The sequence below is a fragment of the Brienomyrus brachyistius genome, chromosome 6 (genome assembly GCF_023856365.1).
Source record: "Brienomyrus brachyistius isolate T26 chromosome 6, BBRACH_0.4, whole genome shotgun sequence".
In the NCBI taxonomy this organism is placed as follows: domain Eukaryota; kingdom Metazoa; phylum Chordata; class Actinopteri; order Osteoglossiformes; family Mormyridae; genus Brienomyrus; species Brienomyrus brachyistius.
The window spans coordinates 1,409,915-1,431,058 of record NC_064538.1 but is presented as its reverse complement, the minus strand read 5'-3'; the positions used below and the strand labels follow the sequence as shown (position 1 = coordinate 1,431,058).

General features: G+C 41.3%; 2 protein-coding genes across 3 annotated transcripts; both read left to right on the top strand.

The window, feature by feature from the left end:
• The first annotated feature begins 625 nt into the window (after positions 1–625).
• LOC125744811 (acidic mammalian chitinase-like) lies at positions 626–8,884 on the top strand. 2 transcript variants are annotated; one of them, XM_049017064.1, is made up of 12 exons: positions 641–665; positions 859–888; positions 3,925–4,126; positions 4,267–4,323; positions 4,636–4,801; positions 5,273–5,397; positions 6,494–6,617; positions 6,862–7,047; positions 7,313–7,429; positions 8,096–8,237; positions 8,565–8,607; positions 8,662–8,884. In XM_049017064.1, the coding sequence occupies exons 1-12, from the start codon at positions 641–643 to the stop codon at positions 8,882–8,884; spliced, it is 1,440 nt and encodes a 479-aa protein (XP_048873021.1). The 2 variants fall into 2 exon arrangements, with proteins under 2 accessions (XP_048873022.1, XP_048873021.1); XM_049017065.1 differs by having other exon boundaries at positions 626–665; positions 8,565–8,884.
• A 1,131-nt stretch (positions 8,885–10,015) lies between these two features.
• On the top strand, positions 10,016–19,075 carry LOC125744796 (nuclear ubiquitous casein and cyclin-dependent kinase substrate 1-like). Its single transcript, XM_049017023.1, has 8 exons — positions 10,016–10,355; positions 13,186–13,235; positions 13,345–13,444; positions 13,588–13,628; positions 14,063–14,206; positions 15,393–15,545; positions 15,894–16,034; positions 16,615–19,075. The coding sequence occupies exons 1-8, from the start codon at positions 10,339–10,341 to the stop codon at positions 16,836–16,838; spliced, it is 870 nt and encodes a 289-aa protein (XP_048872980.1). The 5' UTR covers positions 10,016–10,338; the 3' UTR covers positions 16,839–19,075.
• The last annotated feature ends 2,069 nt before the right edge of the window (positions 19,076–21,144 follow it).

The following is a 21,144-nucleotide window of genomic DNA, read 5'->3' as shown; positions in this document are numbered from 1 at the left end:
TTCAGCAGGAATTGACATCTTAAGTTCTTTTGTTAAAGAAGTAAACGTTTTTTTTGTGTAGATCATGCAATAACATCACCTTTATTTATACTGTAGACATAATTTGAAAGAAGATCAAATATTGTTATGTTGCTGTTTCTGAATGAAGAACTAAATATTTAATGGGGTGTCCTCATTTTTTCACGTGACTATAAATCATAGATTTTCATTCAAGAATAAAATCCCCAATAGGTGTATCTAAGGATAGAGTATCTCTGTATTACAGAGAAGATATTAAGTTACCCTTAATTTACCACATACCCGACGTGCACATGCAGAAAAACGTTTAGTCCAAGGTTTACAGAATCGAGCAGTACCGACTTTTTTTTCCAAAATTTTTCCTACATTTATGAAAAACTGTTTGTCCTTTCATTCACAAAAATACGCAAATTTCACTGAACTGGGTATCTGAACTGGATATCTTTATCTCCCATGGTTATTTAAAAGAATAGTGATAACATGATAAGTGATCAAGCAAAGCATTATTTAATCATAATGGACCTCAATCTTTAGCAAATATTTCCCCGGCAAAAAATATTGTGGAAAAAGGCATAGAGTATAAAAGTGTGACCTTGCAGATTCACTTTTGTACTGGGCAATCATGGGGAAACTACTGTTTCTTTCGGGTAAGTCGCACTTACCTTCGGGCAAACTGGCATATTTTTCAATCTCAGGGTCATAACTGTAAACTTTCTGGGCGAGTAGCTGGCAGCTTTGTATGATGTGCTGTTTTGACTCCTGATGCTTCACGATGTCGTCACTCTTCCACGGAACGTTCTGCATGTTAATATGTGCTTTTGTCTGGTTTCTCCTTCACAGCTTTGGCCCTGCTGCTCAACGCGCAGCTAGGTAAGTGAATCGTCCGCTGGGGAGACATTCTGTTCTCGTGTTCTACCTGGCTGCCAAGTTCCTTCTCTGTATGTTTTTGATAGATGGTGTATCAAACGTTCACACGTGGAAAGTCCGCGTAAAATTGTTCAAAATAATTAAATAAACTTTAATCTAGTTTTAATTAAGTTATATTCTGGCTCTTCCGCTAACTCTGTCACACCTCTGGGACCCGGGTTCGAGTCTCCGCCTGGGTCACATGTGTGTGGAGTTTGCATGTTCTCCCCATGTCGCCGTGGGGTTTCCTCCAGGTACTCCGGTTTCCCCCCACAGTCCAAAAACATGCTGAGGCTAATTGGAGTTGCTAAATTGCCCATAGGAGTGCATGTGTGAGTGGATGGTGTGTGTGAGTGTGCCCTGCGATGGGCTGGCCCCCCATCCTGGGTTGTTCCCTGCCTCATGCCCATTGCTTCCGGGATAGGCTCCGGACCCCCCGCGACCCAGTAGGATAAGCGGTTTGGGAAATGGATGGATGGATGGATGGATATTCTGGCTCTTTTCTTTTTTTCAGCGTTTGTCTAATGCATTCTTCCCCAGTCCAGTCCTCTAGAACCCAGAGACAATCCACGTTTTGTTCTCCTTACCAGCTCCCAGTAAAGCAAAGACTTGGACCATCTGTGGTTCTCCAAGGACTGGACTAGGATACCACTGGTCTAATTTATAGCTAAGCAGTGCATAATCTAAGCTTCCCCCAGTGTAGCTGAGGATCCAGTTGCAGATTAGAATCTTACACTCAGAAAGACACTAAAGAGGCAGGTAATGACAAACCTCCACATTTCTCTTTCACACCCAAGAAACGTGATCTTTAGAAGAGGCCACATCCAAAAAACCATTCGAAAACCAGGACCTTCATGCGCTACCAAGGAACTCCAAACAGAAAATACTGTAACTTAAATACTCTCTGCTGATTAAATAAATCAACTCATTTGCTGGTGAAACAAAGAGAAGGAAAATCAAAAGTTAGCCCTTAGCTCCCTCTAATGGCCAGAATGAGAAATGACAGGCTGGTATTGTGTAATCTTTCAAATACATTATTTTGTGAAATAAATCCAGTATTATCCATCCATCCATCCATCCATCCATCCATCCATCCATCCATTTTCCAAACCGCTTATCCTACTGGGTCGCGGGGGGTCCGGAGCCTATCCCGGAAACAATGGGCACGAGGCAGGGAACAACCTAGGATGGGGGGCCAGCCCATCGCAGTCCAGTATTATTATTTTATTTATTTTTACTTAGCTTTATTTAAACAGAAACATGCAATCAAAGAAAACTATTAAAGCAGTGCATTTAAAAACAATTACATGAACCCGAGTCTTATTATCTCTTATCATCGCATATTTCAACATATCCAAGGTGTTTAAAGTTTGGAGCATTTTCCATGCAGCCAGAGCAGCAAAGCTGAAACTGGCCTGGCCAAGGTGGTGCAGACTCTGGGAACTAGTAGATGCAGACGATGGACAGAGCACAAGGAATAGGTATCAACACTGGAAATGTTCCAGTAGACAGTCAAACAAGAAAAGAAGGAGCCAGCAATGGCTTTATATGCAAATAAAAGCCAATGTAGTTGCCAACACGTTTGAGTAGTACTGAGGAAACAGGGCATGTAGAGGAGATAACAGGGAAAGGCGACATACAGAAGGCATGGGAGGGATTTGTACCCGCAGTCCTGCAGGTACAAGGTGACGCTTCCCCCGGGAAAAAAACATCAGCAGTATAGATTTTCATCTTAATATTAATAAGTCAATGATTCCGTTTTAATTCCGCTTCAGTGTTCATACTATATACTAGCATCCTGAATATCCCTTATTATGTGTCAGGAATGTCCCACATGTGTGATAAATGCTTCTTGGGTGGAGCTCCATGTCCACAGTGGCCTCTTACTTGAGAAGAATTTATGCAAAATGGATGGATGGATGATCACTATATATCTTATTTATTTTTTTAATACAAGGGCATTTGTATACACAGTTAAACGTTATAAAGCCCTTTAGTTAGCATTTATGTAATTCATCTTGTGTTATGTAGTTCATGTTGCCTGTACAGTATAGTCGCTGTTCACCCTGTGAAATAAAAGTACACTACTTGACATGCTGTATAACTTATTTCCAAAGTTTGAGGACCATTAATATGGACCAGACACAAAAAGAATTCAGTGAACCAGGGGAATTTGTGCTGCAAACGTTTGAACAGGAAGAGCAGATGACTTTCAGCAAGGTCAAAGCTGGCAGAGCTGCTGGATACGATCACATCCCTTCCTCTGTTCTAAAGACATGTGGAGCGCAGCTGGCCCCTGTTTTCATTCGATATCTTCGTCCTTGTCCACTGGAGAGAAGCCAACACAATAACCTCACTATGAATGTCAATAAGAAAAGAAGACAGAGCTCTGGAATCACATCAGGAGTCACGGATTGACCACCATTGCTGGTCATCCAATGGAAACTATCAGTAGCTTCCTTGGCCACCAGGTTCCAAAGAAGCTTAGATGGACAGGGAAGACTGGATCAGACCTCATGAAAGCCTGTCATTTCCTGAGATACCTAAAGAAGTGGGGGATGAGCACAGCTGAGGCCCAGAAGGCCATTCAGGGTTATGAGGTCATCCCAGAAGATTATGGAAGCCAAACTGCCATCCATCAACTGGATATGCATCAACCATTGATCCAATAAAGTGTAGCACATGACCTAAGTCACCAAAGCCACATTCCCGAATTTCCACCTGGGATCAGTTAGGATCAAGTCCATCTTGATCATAATCTTAATCTTCTCAGACCAGAGTTTGATAAGAAGTTTCGCAGCATCGGAACGGTAGGTTCTGGATTCAAGAGCAGTTTCTTCCCCCAAACCATCTTCTTCATCGATATCGAAATCTGAATTACTCGCAGCTGCACTTTATGGGGATTGTGACGTTGAGGTGTTAAGTTGCTTTCGTTGGTCTATTGCACACGTGTTATTTATTGATCGGTAGTGAATCATTACATGCTCTTCTCCCATCCAGGCTCTTCCTACATCCTGTCCTGTTACTTCACCAACTGGGCACAATACAGGCCTCCTCCTACCATCTACATGCCCACTAACATCGACCCATGCCTGTGTACCCACCTCCTCTACGCCTTTGCCACGATCACAAACGGCGAGCTCGCCACTTACGAGTGGAATGACGTGGAGCTCTACGGCCAGTTCAACGACCTTAAGGACCAGTGAGGGAACCACTGGCTGCCATTCTGCATTCTGCAGACGCATGCCACCTGTCCCGGATACAATTTGTGTCCCATTCATGTCTATAAAACGTCCAATCGCCCAGCCAATAATATCAACCCTGTTCACTCTAATTTTGCAGGAATGGAAACATGAAAACCCTGCTGTCTGTTGGAGGCTGGAATTTCGGCTCCTCTGGGTAGGAAGTTTGAAGCACCACATCTTACTAATAATAATACGTAGACATCTTACTAATAATAAATATTGATAAATAATGAAGACCAGTATCACCATTACCAGTTTGTAAAGTACTGTCATATCTATCATCAGCTAGTATAGGGAATATTTTAACATGCTGGCTAGTATATTTCAAATTAACGTCATTTCAATTTGACTGCAGATATATTAAACTTCCGAAAGGAGATTTGGTCAATTTTAATTTTTACATGTAAGTGCATGTGCTACACAGTTTTGCACGTGCGCATGAATCTGGTTTTCTCCCTTTTCCCAGATTCTCTGCTATGGTGGCTTCCTCTGGTACCCGTCAAACCTTCATCAACTCTGTCATCAGCTTCCTGAGGAAGTATCAGTTTGATGGTCTTGACATTGACTGGGAATACCCAGGCAACAGGGGGAGCCCCCCACAAGACCAGCAGCTGTACTCTGTCCTATTGCAGGTAATTCTGGGACTAAAACTCAATAGCCTGGTTTATGTGGGTTAACTGTCCTATGTCCTGCCAGTTCTTAACAAGGGTGGCCACTCCCTGAAAGTTATAGACTGACAGAATGTATTCGCTACGTTTGCATATTTACTAACAGAGATGGTTAGTAAGGGTCCTGAAAATCAAAATCCAGACCAAGATTTTGTTTCAGCCAACCAGCCCTAAAGAGTCACAGTCACAGAGTTCTCAACTAGTTGGGTGAAGCAAAATCGTTGTACTTTCTGGACCTGGACTATCCATTGATCATTGATCATTTTTCATGTTTACAAAAAGCTTATATGGAAAACATCTGGTAGTTTTCCCTATTTATACAGCCAAGTATGTAAGTGTGAAATGCAGGGCCCACCCTACAGCAGACTGGCATGACCTCTAAGTGTGTGTTTTTGGTTTAACTGTGGATAACAGCTCTCTGTGTTTGTTTAATAGGAAATGAGGGAAGCTTTTGAAGCTGAAGCTAAGCAGACCAACAAGCGGCCACTGCTGATGTCCGCCGCTGTCTCGGCTGGCCGTGGCACCATCGACACGGCCTACCAGATACCCGAAGTTGGGAAGTAAGTCTCATTCTTCAATGGTACCCAGGGAACCAAGCCAGACCTAAAATCTATACCACTCTTTTGAGCAAAGGTCTGCATTAGATTTTTGTTCAAAGCCAGTGGTCCGGAACAATTTTCAACAACAAAACGGTTTTTCATGAAGCTAAATGATTTAACGATAACTTTCAGGTTGATTGGCCCTGTGTGAGTGTGTGCGCCCTGTGGTGTGTTGGCGCCTGCGCAGGGTTGGTTCTCGTCTGCGCCCATTGTTCTTGGGATAGGCTCCGGGCCCCCATGCAACCCCAGTTGGGATTAAGCAGTTTCAGAAAATGGATGGACGGATGCACAATAATTTCCCATATAAGCCAAATTGTTTATCAAGTTTGATCTGTAGATAGTAATAGGGTATCAGACACAGTACCCAAGAGTGAGATGATGTTGCATGCGACTATCTAAGGATCTCGAACTTTATTTACAGTAAGTGCTATTTCTACCAAGGCAATAACCTGGGGGGAGGGAGCAAGTGGCAACAGGAAACGTTGCTGACTCCCTTCTAGTCACTTGTAGAGTCACGGTCGACACGTTGGTGACCACTGACCTAAGCCATGCTCCCCTATACAGCTGGCAGGTGGAACCCCTATGAGATGGCACCATGTCTAAGGTGGCACCATGTCTGAGGTGGCCCCATGTCTGAGGTGGAACCATGTCTGAGATGGCACCATGTCATTACACATTATTCTCTGCTTCCCAAATCACCAGCTCCAGGCACCATCGGATTCCTTCAGCAGCTTCCTTACCTCTGTTCTGCTTTAAGTGGCCAATCGTCATTTATAAACAAAGGGATAACTATGCCATGCCAATGACAACCCTCAGCACAAAACATGTTTCATGACACCCAAATTCTCTCTGACTAGCAATACTGGAAAACTCGTCATGCTCAGGCATCTGCTTGAAATGGCCAAATATAAATATCTTGTGTAGCCATTTTTGTCATTTTTCCCATGTAATATACTTTATAACTTACTCCTTATTTTAAGCAAACTGTTTTGGGACCTGGGGACAAGAAAGTTCACTAAGCAATCCAGTTACCGTGTCCCTTTCCATATATAATCAGGTACCTTGACATGATCAATGTGATGACCTACGACTTCCACGGCTCCTGGGACCCCTTCACTGGAGAGTGCAGTCCTCTGTACAGGGACTCCTTTGATTCTGGGTCCTACATCTACTTCAATGTGGTACGTAGGAAATTAATGAGTGTTACTGAGTACATACACAAAAAATGAACAGCCTGAGACACATTTTGTCTAAAAACCCAATAGCTGGTCTCTAGAGATCATGAAAGTTGTTTTTTTTTAAAGAAAAAATTAGATCCATCCATCCATCCATCTTTCTATCCATCCATCCATCTAAAGTTACAGAATATAGGGCTGGTGCTCACTGCTGCTCTTCATCTTAGTGTGTAATCTTTATTTTTTATAGGACTATGCAATGAACTACTGGAAGAACAATGGAGCACCGGCTGAGAAACTGCTAGTTGGCTTCCCCACCTATGGAAACACCTTCACCCTGAGTAACCCAGCCAACCACGGTATCGGCGCTCCGATCTCGGGGGCTGGAACTGCAGGAAAGTACACCCAGGAGGCTGGTGAGCTGGCCTACTTCGAGGTAACCATACCACCGGCACTTAGGGTTCAAGCTGGGAAGACAATTCTGGTTATTAATGCTCCTGTTTTCAAAACTGCCATATATGAGTATGGACCCAAGTCAGTTGGCGCCCCTTGCTGGCTTATTCCCTGCCCTGTATCTGTTGTTCCCAGATTAGGTTCCACAACCCTGTATAGGACAAAAGCAGTACAGAAAAAGAACTTGTTAATGGCTAGAGCAGGACATCTGTGAGGTCCTCAGTGAAGTTATTATTCTCTTTTCATAGATCTGCGGCTTCTTGGATGGAGCTACAGAAGTCTGGAACACTGAGCAGAACGTGCCCTACGCCTATAAGGGGAACCAGTGGGTTGGCTATGACAATCTCAAGAGCTTCCAGATCAAGGTGAGGCTTTCATGAGTGCACAGGAATTCATGAAACTGAAAAAATAGTACTTGTAAATCTATAGTATATTGATTTGTATTTGGAAACGTAAACTTACAGATTGTGTGAAAATAATGATGGGCAGCGTGTGGCTCAGTGGGCCGAGCCTCTGTGCCTGTGATTCGAAGGCCACCAGCTCAAGCCCGGCCTCAGCACATCTGCGGGTCCTTGAGCGAGGCCCCCAACCCCCAGCTCCCTGGGTGCTCCCTCAGCCTCCAGCTATGGGTGGCCGCCCTTCACAGCCAGCGTGCTCTCACCCACAGAGAGCAGGTTGGGGGAGGGAAATGAGAATTTCCCCATGGGGATCAATAAAGTATCAATTATTATTAATTGAGCCTAAGCTTGTATTGATGTTAATAAACGGTTCCTGTAGCCAGACAAGTAGAGCATTGTGCTAACAACATGACGGTTGTGGGTTGAACTGCTGGGGATGACACATAAATTGTAACCCTTGCCTCTACTGTAAGTCACTTTGGGTAAATATAATAAAATATATTAGATAAATGATTTAATGTAAATGGATCTTAGTAGCAGAATAGAAACCGCTTTCAACTAAGTGTGTTTTGAATAACCCCTTGACATTAACTGAATGGGCGGCTCCTACATTATTCTGTCCATCAACTGTAGGTTGACTGGCTAATGAAGAACCAATTTGGAGGAGCCATGGTGTGGACTATTGACATGGACGACTACATGGGAACGTTCTGCAACCAGGGCAAATACCCAATGATCAATGTCCTCCACAAGGCTTTTGGCTTGGATCAAGGCTGTAAGTCGCTTACTTCTCTGCTGCTCTGTTGTTGAGTGTGCCTGATGACACAAGTATCTATGAAAGGCACTGAACAGTGACTGTCGATAACATTACTGATTTCACTTCACAAAAACCCTTTGCTATGAAGTAGGAAGTGTGATGCCCCCCCCCCCCCCCATTTAAAGGCTTAACCAACTGTACCACGTTCAAACAGAAATGTACAGTAATGACCCTGATAATTACAATAATGCTCTGTAATATATACATACATACACAGTATATATATAGTGTGTATGTGTGTGTGTATATGTATGTATTTATATGTATATGAATTTTTTTTTTTAGCCTGCAAACCACCGGCTACTCCTGTGCCCCCCATTCCAGGACAGTCCACCACCACGATCTCATCAAGCTCTACTGGAAGCAATTCAAAGGGAGGCAGTTCCCATGGAGGCAGTTCCAGTGGTGGTAGTTCCAGCGGGGGCAGCTCCAGTGGCACCGGTGGCATGAACAGCAGCTTCTGTACGGGCAAAGCTGATGGAATGTACCCTGATCCCACCAACAAAAACAAGTTCTACGAGTGCAGTAGGGGCAGGACATACTTCCAAAGCTGTGCAAGTGGCCTGGTATTTGATACCAGCTGCTCCTGCTGTAACTGGTCCTAGATCAAGGAGTTGCACTTAAGGGAGGGGGGAGTGAAAATGTTTTTGATGTTCACCACTGCTCTTACCTGCCTTTTGTTCAAAGCCCTTCTTCTTATTTTATGGATCTAGCTCTTTAAAACAGCTGAGGGGTAACAGAGTAAAATTTGTAATCATTTTTTCTGAAGTCAGTACCGTGGTTTTACCAGACAATGTCTTTCAGAACCATTTGAAATCAAGCTATTAAAGAACTTAAGAGACCACCAGAACAGTGCACCAGTAATATGTATTGTGTACCATTTCTGGTTCCTAAGTCTGAGATTTTACACACCTCCTGTACACGTCTAGTACTCATACCATCACCCGCTATTTTGCATTTATAATGAATCGGATGTTACTTGTTTTTGTTTGTTTTATAAAGACAGATGGTTTATATAATGCCCGAATTGAAGAGGTTTGCATCAGTGGTTGTACCCCAGAATGAACATACAAAAACAATGATATCATTAAAATGAAGGAGTAAAACAGCATTTCCAGCTTTCTTTGTTTTTGTCTGTCACGGGGACACATTTAGGAGAAATACAAAGGTTGGTAACATGAGCATTTTTATGATTAAAATGTGTCTAGAAACTCATATATCTTAATATTTTATAATCACTTGAACTCAAAAAATGTGTTGAAGGGAAAAGTAATTATATATATACCTGCGATTATACACATGTAAAAACGTCATTCCTTCAGGGCCCAATTTCACTTTTTGGAGCATAGTATTCAAACATGATACTTTACAATTAATTGAAGCATTTTGTCCAGCTTGCCTGGTTACTTAAAAGGTATTCCCTTGGGTGTGTATGGGAGCGAACGACTGGACGCATCGCCGCTATTTGAAGAGTTAAATTAGCTTGAATTTAAACTATGCACCTAGTCTCTGGCCGTATAGTACTAGCTGCATGGCCTCTTTTTGTCTTATCGTCAGTGTCATCTCAACCTATCCGAGTGAGGGGCGCGTTATTGGGGCGGGGACATGCTCGTGAACGACAGCGTCTCCGTCCAATCCGGAGTTGGAAAATCGTTCGAAATGCCCAGTTTACGAATTCGTGTCAACAAATTCTCCAGTCAAATATTACAGTGGGAAGTCCTTCCAAACAAATTCCCGCCTAATGATAGCGGTTTGGTTGAGCTAGGTCTGCAGTTTCAAATTGTTTTATTCACCATTTTGTGTAGGTAGCTGAGGGTATTTTTAAATATATTCTCTTTAAGATTTCAGTTATTTTAAATTTTTGTTATTTTTCCCTCAAATTGCTGAGTTTATTTTAATTTTATTTTTTACATTTAAATACGTCGCTCGAGCTACCCAGCAAGCTAGCTCGCTAGCTGGCTAGCCAGGCATAGTTTAAGCTATCTTACATCGAAAGGAATTTTCTCCTCTGATTTTCTGTTTTTCCTGTAGCCAATTTAAGTCTCATTATTTCAGCAGAATGTCAAGACCAGTGAGGTATGTTTACACACGTTTTTAGTCGCTAGTTACCTTAACCAGTTGCATTGCATGTTGGCACAACTAGCGCCGTTGCGATGTTAACGTTATATATGCGAAAAAATGTAGCTAGCTAGCATGCCTGTTGGCCGCCCAGTGTCGGGTGACCGCCGTAATAAAAATATGTCGCTGATATCGCGCCACTGCTGGTATTTTATTTCATGCGCGCATCCAAGGAAATCGGCCGCAAAATAATAGGCACGGTGACGATTGTTACATGTAAATTTCTCAACGCAGCAGTAGCCGTAGCCAGAATATGGCTGCTCATTCATCCATGATATGCTTGCACACGGTTGCATGTGTTGACTGGCCTTAATGAGCTATGGAGCTGGGCGTCTTTAACTGTGTTTTTTGAATGGGTCTTGTTCATGCGTGCTTAACTACTATAATGTCGCGTGTGGACAGTTGCTTGAGCTACTTTGGCCATGTCAGCTTTGTATCAATGACATCACACGCCGTGCATTTGCTTATTGCGAAAACATGGTTTTGTGTGTATGTGTGTGTATGTATAAGAAGGCGGCGTGATATTCGGCTGCAGAGAAGGAGCGAAAGGGACGAGGAAACATTCCATTTATTTTATTATTGTTTTGCAATGCGCCTTAATGTGCACATTAGCGTCGTGCAACTGGTGAAACTCAGTAGTGGATTTTGAGTAGTGTGGTTTTGTTTAATCAGAGATTTTTGTTTGGAGATGCGCATGGCTTTCAGTGGTATTGCAGCAAAACGAAAAGCTCACCCTTTGGCTGCAGTTATTGAAATAAGATGATGTCCTGTCAAACATGTCGGTACTTGAGTGCATTCAGATGGAGCGGCATTACATTTAGTTTTTTTTTTTAATTAATTTTATATTCTTAATCCTATGAAGATGAGTTCTGTGTAACCCCGCTATCCGAATTAGGCCCGCCTTTTCTCCCATGATTTCCGACTCTGCCCATTTTTGAATATTAACCCCGAAGTCGATTTAAGGAAATTCGGTTGCGGAGTTTTATGACTAGAGGTATGTTTGAGGTTTAGATGTGTATTATAGATTTTAAAACGACGCCATTAAACCTTTAATTCCAGTTCTTACGTGGCTGATGAAAATTTGAGGGCAGCCCACGACCAGTAAATACGTAGCAATCCGTGTCTGGTTCCCCAAGTCTCCAGTTACATCCCGAAGTTTTCTATTTCATGCTCATGGGTATCAGGTCGCTGTCTGCATGCTTAAATTTCCCTATAGTTAGGATCAGTTTTCTGTATCCGTACATGAGTTTATACACGTACATAATTCATCGCGCTTGATAAGTTAAAATATTTTCTATGCATATTATATGCATTTGCCAGTGTACGTACATATGCACCCATGTAAATTGCATATGGCCGGCCATACATTGCTTCCAGAACATCTAATCATTTCTCAATTAACCAGAAAAATGCGTCAGTAGATTAAAGATTCTGTAATTGTCACATGCATAGTCATACAGGTACAACATGCAGTGAAATGTATCAAATGAAATGTATAAATATTTCTCATTATGCATCATTACTATTGACGATCACAGGTTTCTTAAGAGAATCTTTACTTTGGAAAACTGGGAAATACGATCAGTAGTAACCGAAATAAAAGTCTTTAAGTGTATTATAAGAATTTCTTTGTGGTTCGAGTAGTGGTTATGAGCAGGCCATGCGGGTTGCGGATATGACTGCAAGGGGGTTCCCAGTCTTACTGCAGCTGCGCTAATCGTTTATGTTGATGAACATGTGCAACATTCTTGATATAAGCTTAATGTCACTCCCCACTCTGTGTTAATATGAAGACATCTGTTCTTTTGTGGAGTTTCAGCATAATTGTAAGTTGCTCTGTACCATCATTAATTTAAACTACTCTTGTATCAGCCATTAGAACAATTTATATGTTGGCGTATTGTAAGTTGTATATAAACTGTAACGTTACGATTATGTAAGAAAAGCATGATCTAAGACAAAAACACACAGGATGCACAGTGGGTGTACTTTTGTATTAATAGGTAGATTTGTCTTGTGGAAGAAGTTGTAGGAGAACAGATTTCGTTGTCTAATATGGAAAAATAACTACAAAGTAATCGCTATTAGACAATCATCTTAATAGGTACCATAATTGAGGCCAAGATATGCAAGTGATTTCTTGTATGATTTGCAGGTAATGTAAAGGTGTAGGATTTATGCAGTGTTGTTTTTGCGTAATTTTTATAAGGTGTATACATTACTGAAGTTTTGAATTTTAAAAGCTTTATTTTTTTATTGGAAATATAAACATTTTCTTTTAGCTTTTAATTAAAAAATTGTCATACAGATGCATAAAATATATAGCAGTTTTGCTAATATTTTCACATTTTCTGGTGCTTGATGAGACGAATTTGCTCAAGTCACTCAAAGCTAAACATTTCACAGAATTGATTAAACTTGACCTATTGTTTTTTTTATTAACATTTTTGCAGTTTTGTATTTTGTGAATATATTTAACATTTTGGCATTACTCGGTTATGGTGTTCTTAATTAGTCTGCATGGAAAGGCCTTTGTACTGACCTGTTTGGAACCCAGCCGGTCTGTAAGAACTTTGGCATGAATACTCATCCAGCTTTTATGTCATGGGCCATAGATTTTAATTTACCTGTCAACTTGTTCTTTAAAATACTTTTATTGTATGATTCAAAATGACAACAGCAAGTTCCTTTTAATGCATGTAGAAATTGTCTTGAGAATGTTGTGACTGTACATAAGTGTATATTGCCAAAGTAGTAATGTGATGGCGTACTTCTCATGGTTTTATAGGAACAGGAAGGTTGTTGATTATTCACAGTTCCAGGAATCTGACGATGCAGGTGAGCACCATCTCTCCCTTGTATATAACATAAATATAAGCATCTGCTATATGTCATTGAGCACATGCTGTTTTTGGTGTGTGATTTTTTTTTTTTTTTTATTGTACAGATGAAGAGTATGGAGGGGACTTGGACAGGCTTAAAAAGGTGAGGTCTCCAAAAGAGTCCAAGAACAGGAAGAGGTCAGGCAAGAACTCGCAGGAAGACAGGTGAGCCAACTACATCTTGGAACATATCTTGGCAAATACTGCTTTGAAGAGAAAAGGTGGCATGAGAAAGATCTAAAAGTGGAGGATTGGACAGAGGTTGTAGGAACTAAAATCCCATCATTTCTTTTCTTTAACTCTTCCAGTGATGATTCTGAAGATAAAGTCAAGAATGACGATTCTGCAGGTGAGTGAACCCATGTTCAGTTTAGTTTTCTATTCAGTTTTATTTGTATACCGCATTTTCACAACATGACATTGTCTCAAACGCTTTACATTAACCCTGCCCAAAGCCCCCAAGTGAGCAAGCCGGAGATGATAGCGGCAAGGAAAAACAGTCTAGCAAGAATAAAGCTTGGGAGGAACCAATGTGATCATCGTTCATAACTATTTTGGGCTGTAAACTTTATAAGTGTGACTTTGCCATGCATTTCTTCTTGAAATTACAAAAAAAGGACCAGGCCAGGAACTTGGTAGAAATGAGCATGGAAATGTAATGGATACAATGCTAAATACAATGCTTAGAAAATCATGCACATGGGCAGGTGCAGACCAGAAACTAGGAATATGGTTGTCTGTTCAAGAATAATTTTTTTTCTATCTTCTCTGTCCTTTTTTAAGATGATTTTGGCAGCGAAGAAGACAATGACTTTGAAGATGAGGAGGAAGAAGGGGGGGATAGTGACTATGACAGCAAAAAGGGCAAGAAGGGAAAGAGAGGCAATGATAAGCCCAGCAAAAGGGCGCAAAAGAGGAAACTCGATGGTAAGACTGCCTGGAATGAAAGATTCTGGTCAATCATTGCTGATATAACAGCAGGGTGCTTTCTGTTGGTTATATTTAGCATCTGCTTGTAATTCTAATTATATCCAGCAGAGAATTAAGATGGCACCTTAATTGCTTGTGTTTTATATAGTAAAATTATTTTCTATGGAGGCTCGCATTGACTGTGCGAGTGCTTCTCCTCGGTATATGACCATGCCACAGTCAGTGAAACACTGCTTCATATCAGTAGTTTTATTAGTAAATGTTTTGCCTGCTGCTGCTTTTAGATTTTCTCCTTTACAGCAGCAGTTTTCAGCAAACATTGTAGAAGCTAAATAAGCGTAACGTTCTTGCATTTGCCGATTTGTCAGTCAGAAATGAGGTTTGCTGTCGGTAGCCCTTAATGTCTTGTGCTTCTGAAGCTAGTCGTGCAGTATAATTTGAGTGTTATAACCCTGATGCTTTACAGTTCAGTCTTAGAAACGGCCTAATTGGACGACCATGAATATGGTCTCTACTTTTGAACATTAGCTGGTGTTTGAGTATTTTCTTGTGTTGACAGTATTGCTGCTTTAATCTAGTGCCTGGATGCTTTGCTGTGGTATTATATATGCTTAGAAAAGATATTATTTAACTACATTTTTCGCAAGTCAGAATCATGGCCTCGTGCTAGTTTTGCTTTTTGCTGTCATCTCCTGCAACATGCAGGACTCATGGCATGTTCTTGTGTTACTTTGTTCAGTCTTGAGCTTATTGTGTAAGTGGCAGACTTTGAAAATTACAACACGCTCCTTGTAAACTATCCATATATGTATATGATAATACTGTTAAACACTTGTGCATCCTCCACTCTGTCAATTCATGCACTTTTCTAATGTCAAGGTCCAGGCAGTACATGGGGGCTGCTGTGTAGGCCAAGTATCATTGTAGAAGTCCCTCAAATGGTAAATGGGACGTTTCATGTGAATTGTACGCTTCTGGTAATGGTACTGCACCATTTCTCATTTTGTAGTATACTTGCGACAACCATGCTGGGCTAATAGATAAGCTGCTCGTTTTTCTGTTTTAAAGAGAGTCTTGCACAGAAAGACTAATATATTTGCATGATTAAGCATCTCGGATCAGTGTGTCTCGCTTGTATCTCTTAATTTGCATTGTGACTTTGTCATTATGTGTTCCTTTGCAGACGACAGTGACAATGACAGGGAGGTGAGCAAGAAGGTTAGGCAGGTACGGCAGGCAGCCACTAAGGCCGTGTCCAAACAGAGGGAGATGTTGTTGGGTGATGGGGGCAGTGAGGATGAGGAGAAAGATGAGGAAGAACAGGCCTATGACGATCGTAAGTATTCTTTGTTTCAATTTTTTTAATGCATGATTCTATTTAATTTTAGTGTCTCTGCCTTAAGCTGCTTGGCTTTTCTCTGTTGGACTGTGTGCATGCATGCCCTTCTGCACCTGTCATAACATCAACAACCACTAGATGGACAGCTTATTTAAGAAATGCACTTATTTATTGAAGAACTCCCAATCATTGTATGAACTTGGAGGAACCACATTGATGTTAGCCTCCCTATGTGCCTTGTGAGACGAATCGTCTCACAATCGTGCTTTCTGTCTTGTAATAAAGGGTAGTTCTCATGGTTTTGACTGCTTCCCCCCCCACACACACACACTCACAATGCCTTAGAGGAATCTGGCAGCGATGAAGACTTCATGATGGATGATGATGATGACAGTGACTATGGTCACTCCCGAAAGAGGAGCAAGAAGGTGGTCAGGAGAAGCAGGCAAGAGAAGAAATCGCCCAAACCTCGGCTAAAGGCCACAGGTACAGCCCGTGGAAAGTCAGTTTTGTACTCTGAACTATTCAGGATCCTATGGGGGCTTAAGGAAGTTCTGTCTGTATTTAATTCTGGAAGTCTGCCATTAACAACACGGGCACATTTTAGAATTTACAGAAACAAAACCACTTTTTTTTATATGTTAGTGATTCATCAGTAGATTTTTTTTTTGCTTCCTACAAAATGAAAAGAATGCATATAGACAACTTGCGTTACAGTCTTTAGAAGATATAAAATACATTTTTGACTTTAACTGTTTATCCATGTATAAACAACATGTAAAATGGATGAGAGAAAGTGCCCGTCTTGGCATACATGGGTCAGTCAGGTGCGTTTCTGAGATTGACCAGGAGAGGGAGCTTGACAACCTCATTACTCGCTGTGGAATATATGGAGATAGATTTAATGGACACAGTGAAGAGAAACTTCTCTGTCTGGCTTGGTTTTTGCATCCTAATGTCTGTGGGGCACTGCTGTTTAGCCTGATATGCACTGTAAGTATTTCAGTGACTAAGCAAGCCTGACCAAGTCTAAGAGGTTGCTTGGTATTTTCTCTTCCCCGCCCAGTGGTTCCCAGTCCCATGAAGGGTAAGGGAAAAGGTCGACCTAGTGTGGGTAAGGCTGTTGAAAAATCCTCCCCTAAAGAGGAGGAGGATGATCCTGAGAGCCCCCTGGAAGAAGAAGAGCCAGTGGCTGAGAAGAAAGATTCCCCTGCCCCCAAGAAAGCTGGTGAGGCACCTGAAGAAGAGGAGGATGTGTCAGAAGAGGAAGCTCAGTCAGGGGATGACTGACTGTCTTCAGGCTGAATCTCTCTTTGCTGTTTTTTTTTTATTTTTTTCCTCCACCTTTGTTTTTTTTTCTCCCCCCCACCCCCCGCAAGAGCTTTTCATGTTGGCCTGGCTCAACGGTTTGAACCGCCTCTAATTTTTTGTTTTAAATCTGTAGATACATCATCATGTAAAAGGACTTTGAGCTCACATTGATCCAGGAGGAAGTTGTGTGTGCTTCTGTGTGTGTAAGCAGGAAAGGTTTTGCTCACGGATATGCTGACTTAAATATCGGGGCCTCTCTAGTTTGAATAATAACTGTTAATTTTGTTTTTGTCTTTTTTTTTTTTCTTTAGCTTTCTCTGCCCCTTTGGATAAAATGAAACTAGCTTCTTATGTTATGGACAACGGATCATTGTTACGGTTACAGAAATGTAGTCGGTGATGAGGCGTAGATTTGGCTCTGGAAATTTGGTTCTTTTTTCACCATAGATCTGCTCCCAACATCCTGCTCAGTTTTTACTGCATAAAGAAAACCCTTAAGATCACTTAATGTTCAGGTTTCCTAACCATGTTTCGAACTGTTGTAATGGAGAATGAGATTGTGGGGTGTGCGTGTGTGTCTCCGAGAGCTTGCTAACTGCTAACAGTGCTGTCCTGTCTTTGCTTTCCCTTCATTGATTGTCCTAGACATCTTAATCCAAGAATGAGACAAAGTGTGCAATATTGTTATTAATGTTCCATAAGAAGGCAAACGACAACCATTTTAAATACTTCACTGCACATTATTGGATTTGTCTGGATGTTTAATGATTTCGTTTTAAGCTTTGCCGTTTTAAATAGTTGGGTTCGAATGATATACTTAGTTGATCGTGTTGCATTTGTACAAGATATCTGGGTGTTTGCGTTTTGAGATTTTCTCAGATGGAGCCTAACGTTGGTGTACTATTTTGCTTGGCTTGCACCATTTCTTTTGGTGGTCGAGAGCCATCTGCATTAACCTGCTGTGCTGCGTGTGACATACGCAGATGCGTACTCGCACAGCACACGTGGGTGAATTTGTCCAGGAGAGTGCTGATACTTGTTGGCTGAGCATTCAGGCATGAATATTGCAGCGTTTAGGAAGTCTCTGTGTCAGGAATGAGCAGTTTTGGGTTTTTTTTCTTTTGCTCTTTCTTTGGTGACATGTCTGAGTGACAGTGAGCCCTCCGCTTTATAGCGAGAATATAGTTGCCGTTGTCAACATGCCAGGCTGTCGCTCATATTTCAATCCTTTGTGCCAGGCTTATTTTTCCGTTTCCTTTTTTGTTTCCCTTTCAGAATTCAGAGATTTCCAAAAAAGATGTCATTTTTTTATTTGCTTTTTTTTCCTCTTCTCCAAGTTTTTGTAATGTTTTTTTTTAATGGGAAAAAAAAATAAAATGTATCTTGAACTCAAAGGAATGCTTAACCCTCTCTTCTCTGCAGTGTTGGATAGTCACGCGATCTGGCCAATGAAAAGTTCACCTCTGCTGTTATGTGGCTGTTTCATCACATCTCTAAACGTGTTACTCAGCTTATTTCTTAGTAGGTTGTGAATTTGAAATGTGATTCTTCTGGAAGACTTCCCCCTCTGAAAGCTGTACTTTTTTTCCTACGTGCTCTGGCTGAGAGAGCCTATAAAAATGGTTGACTGTGGCTAACATCTGTGACGGGGGTCCTTCCAGTTCTTTATACGCATGTAGGTACACTTTCTGCCCCATGGTATGAGCAAACATTGGCTCAACTGCCTGGCAATCTTAAGTTTTTTTTTTTTTTTTTTTTTTTTTTTTTTTTCCTTTTTTTAAAGACCATTTTTGTAGAACGTTTTCATCGTCGGTTCTGTTTTCTAGGAATGGAACCATCTGAAGATTAGTGGCTGTTTCTTGTATGTTAAAATTCGCAGAAACTTCCAAAACAAACAGCGTTTTTATGAGCAAACATGTTTTGGATGTGAAGTAAAGCAACAAATTTCAGAACAAAAACGGATCTTTTTAGATTTTAAAATATGAAATTAGGTCCAACTGAGTAAAGGAAAAAAAAAAACCAAACCATGTAATCGGTCTTCATAGACATTGTTTATACGATAATGTGAGAGCTGTACTTGGGCACTGTCAATGGGTTTTTCGACGGGGTCATTTGGCACAGAGAACAGCTTGCAAGTGGGAAATATGCTGAAGGGTGTTGCAATGAAAAGGTGTTTAAGAGGATGTCCAATAAAGTGTATTTTATTACTCCCTTTCTCTTTGATTGAAACTAGCGTGTTTGTTTTTGTGTGGTATTTTTGTCAGTTAACAATTCTGAATTAATCCATATGCCTTCTAATTAGGAATTCAGGCCTTTAGGGATCATCTAGGCTTTAGAAACGTTAAACCTCATCTTGGAGTAAATCACACGAGTCTTATTTTGCTAGTTGTACAAGAAATTCCTTGGTTTTCGTAACTTGTGCTGCAACACATATACACAGGGATGCACATAACTAGTACCCAAGTATATATTTGCCGTATAAAGTGATTTGTGGAAATTACTTGTAATAACAGGACAAATGCGTACTGCTATGAGAAGAAATTGCTATGCATTTTAATCTACATACTGTGATCAGATCAGCCATGTCAATATTAAAATGCCTGGTCATTTATTTGTCATAGCGGTGGAAATGTACTTGTATTAGGTATATGTCTGTGCTGTTACGACAAATTGTCATGTATTGCTTTGTAAGGCAAATGCATACCAGTTATGCACATCCCTGCGCATATATTCAGGTGAGGACAAAGCTGGGGGTCGGAACGCGGGGTCAGCCATTTACCCAGACCAGCAGTCCTGGCGCAGCTGGAGTTAAGGGCCTTGTTCAAGGGCCAGTGGCAATACGGTTCCTCTGCCAGACCTTCCACACAAGGGCACAGATTGCTATTCCACAGAGCCCAGCAAATGGGCTGGCTTGCATAGACATTTTTGCAGTGCAGCATTTCTCATGACACACCAGATGATTGAAGACAACAGGCAAAGACCGGTAATAAAGGAATTTATTTTGGGAAAGGAAATCTCAGCACCCTGGCCTGCTGCTGGATTCCACAGTAAAGTTGCTGCTGCTGTTGCTTCCCGTTACTCCCTCTCTCCATCACAGCCTGCTTAATATGGGGGAATTTCATCCTCGTTCATTAAATACTTTAGTATGAATTTGTGCAATTTTCGTGACAGCAGCTTCTCACGGCCTGTTTCTTTACGCCTGTCCTGCAGCCCTAGTTTGTAACTATCAGCCTCTGCACCAGCTGCTGTAGGAGTTTGACACTGACCCTCATTCTGTCTGGGTCCCTTCATGATCTGGTGAACAGCAGCTTCAAACATATGATGGGATGCTGTTCTCAGATGCAGACCTAAGTACAATTACAAACCAATATCATGGAGATACAAGACTGACAATGTATGTTGACTGAGTGAGAATGGTCCCCCTTCAGGTCAATCCAAATTATAATTATTGGGGATGGATACAAATGGCTGCCTGTTGTCAGTGATTCCAGTCACGGATTCCCCCCCCCTCACCTGTCTCTGGTCTTCCTAAATGTCCACCACCTTGTAATGCTCTCCACGAACTGCAGCATTTGTGTTTAGGTTTGTTGTTACGTTTTTCCACAAGAACTTGCCATATAGAAATCAGTTGTAATACTACATAGTATTCATGTGACATTTCTGTCAGAATAATACATTTTGTCCCCAATTATATAAGGAAACCAACAGTTAAAAATGAATCTGATTTGTAAAAGTGGGCAACAATAAATGTTCCTAGCTGAAGCTGCTGTGGTATCCTGCTGGTTATTTTTTCATTTAAGCTGAATTCATTACAAATGACAGTCCATGCATCCTAGTTTGTCTTTTCTCTTGCTGAATTATCCTTTTTGCTCCCAATAACAAGGTGGTTCCACACAATTTGCTTCAAGAAGTTCTTCCAACATTTATTCTGAACTTTTGCGATTAATCTGGGTTTATTCCAGCTCCACACAGCATTTCTGTTGTCAGTGTGCATGTGCATGTCAGTCTAATCAGGCATCAAAAAGATGATCTGAATAATTGATTACCTAAGGCTGGTATTCCCTAGTCTAACCGCAATTAGGCAAATCTCAGAAACTCATTATTAAATGTGGAATAATTTTTGTGAAATCGACATCGTCCTGACTTAAAACCTGCCCAAATAACGGCGCCTTAATGTGTTAATCCTAAGTGATCTTTCCTGAAGCGACCACCTTAGCGCTACATTGTCTGCGTTGTGGCTTTGCAAAGCTTTAGCCAAGCAGCTAACTGTACAATGACATACATC

What these genes read in the sequence shown, in the direction of transcription:
- LOC125744811 (XM_049017065.1), top strand. Translation starts at nt 641, where the DNA reads ATGGGGAAACTACTGTTTCTTTCGG. An exon ending in GCTGCTCAACGCGCAGCTAG is followed by an intron (nt 889 to 3,924) that starts GTAAGTGAATCG and finishes TCTCCCATCCAG; the next exon opens with GCTCTTCCTACATCCTGTCC. An exon ending in TTCAACGACCTTAAGGACCA is followed by an intron (nt 4,127 to 4,266) that starts GTGAGGGAACCA and finishes CTAATTTTGCAG; the next exon opens with GAATGGAAACATGAAAACCC.
- LOC125744796 (XM_049017023.1), top strand. An exon ending in AAGAACTCGCAGGAAGACAG is followed by an intron (nt 13,445 to 13,587) that starts GTGAGCCAACTA and finishes TAACTCTTCCAG; the next exon opens with TGATGATTCTGAAGATAAAG. An exon ending in CAAGAATGACGATTCTGCAG is followed by an intron (nt 13,629 to 14,062) that starts GTGAGTGAACCC and finishes TCCTTTTTTAAG; the next exon opens with ATGATTTTGGCAGCGAAGAA.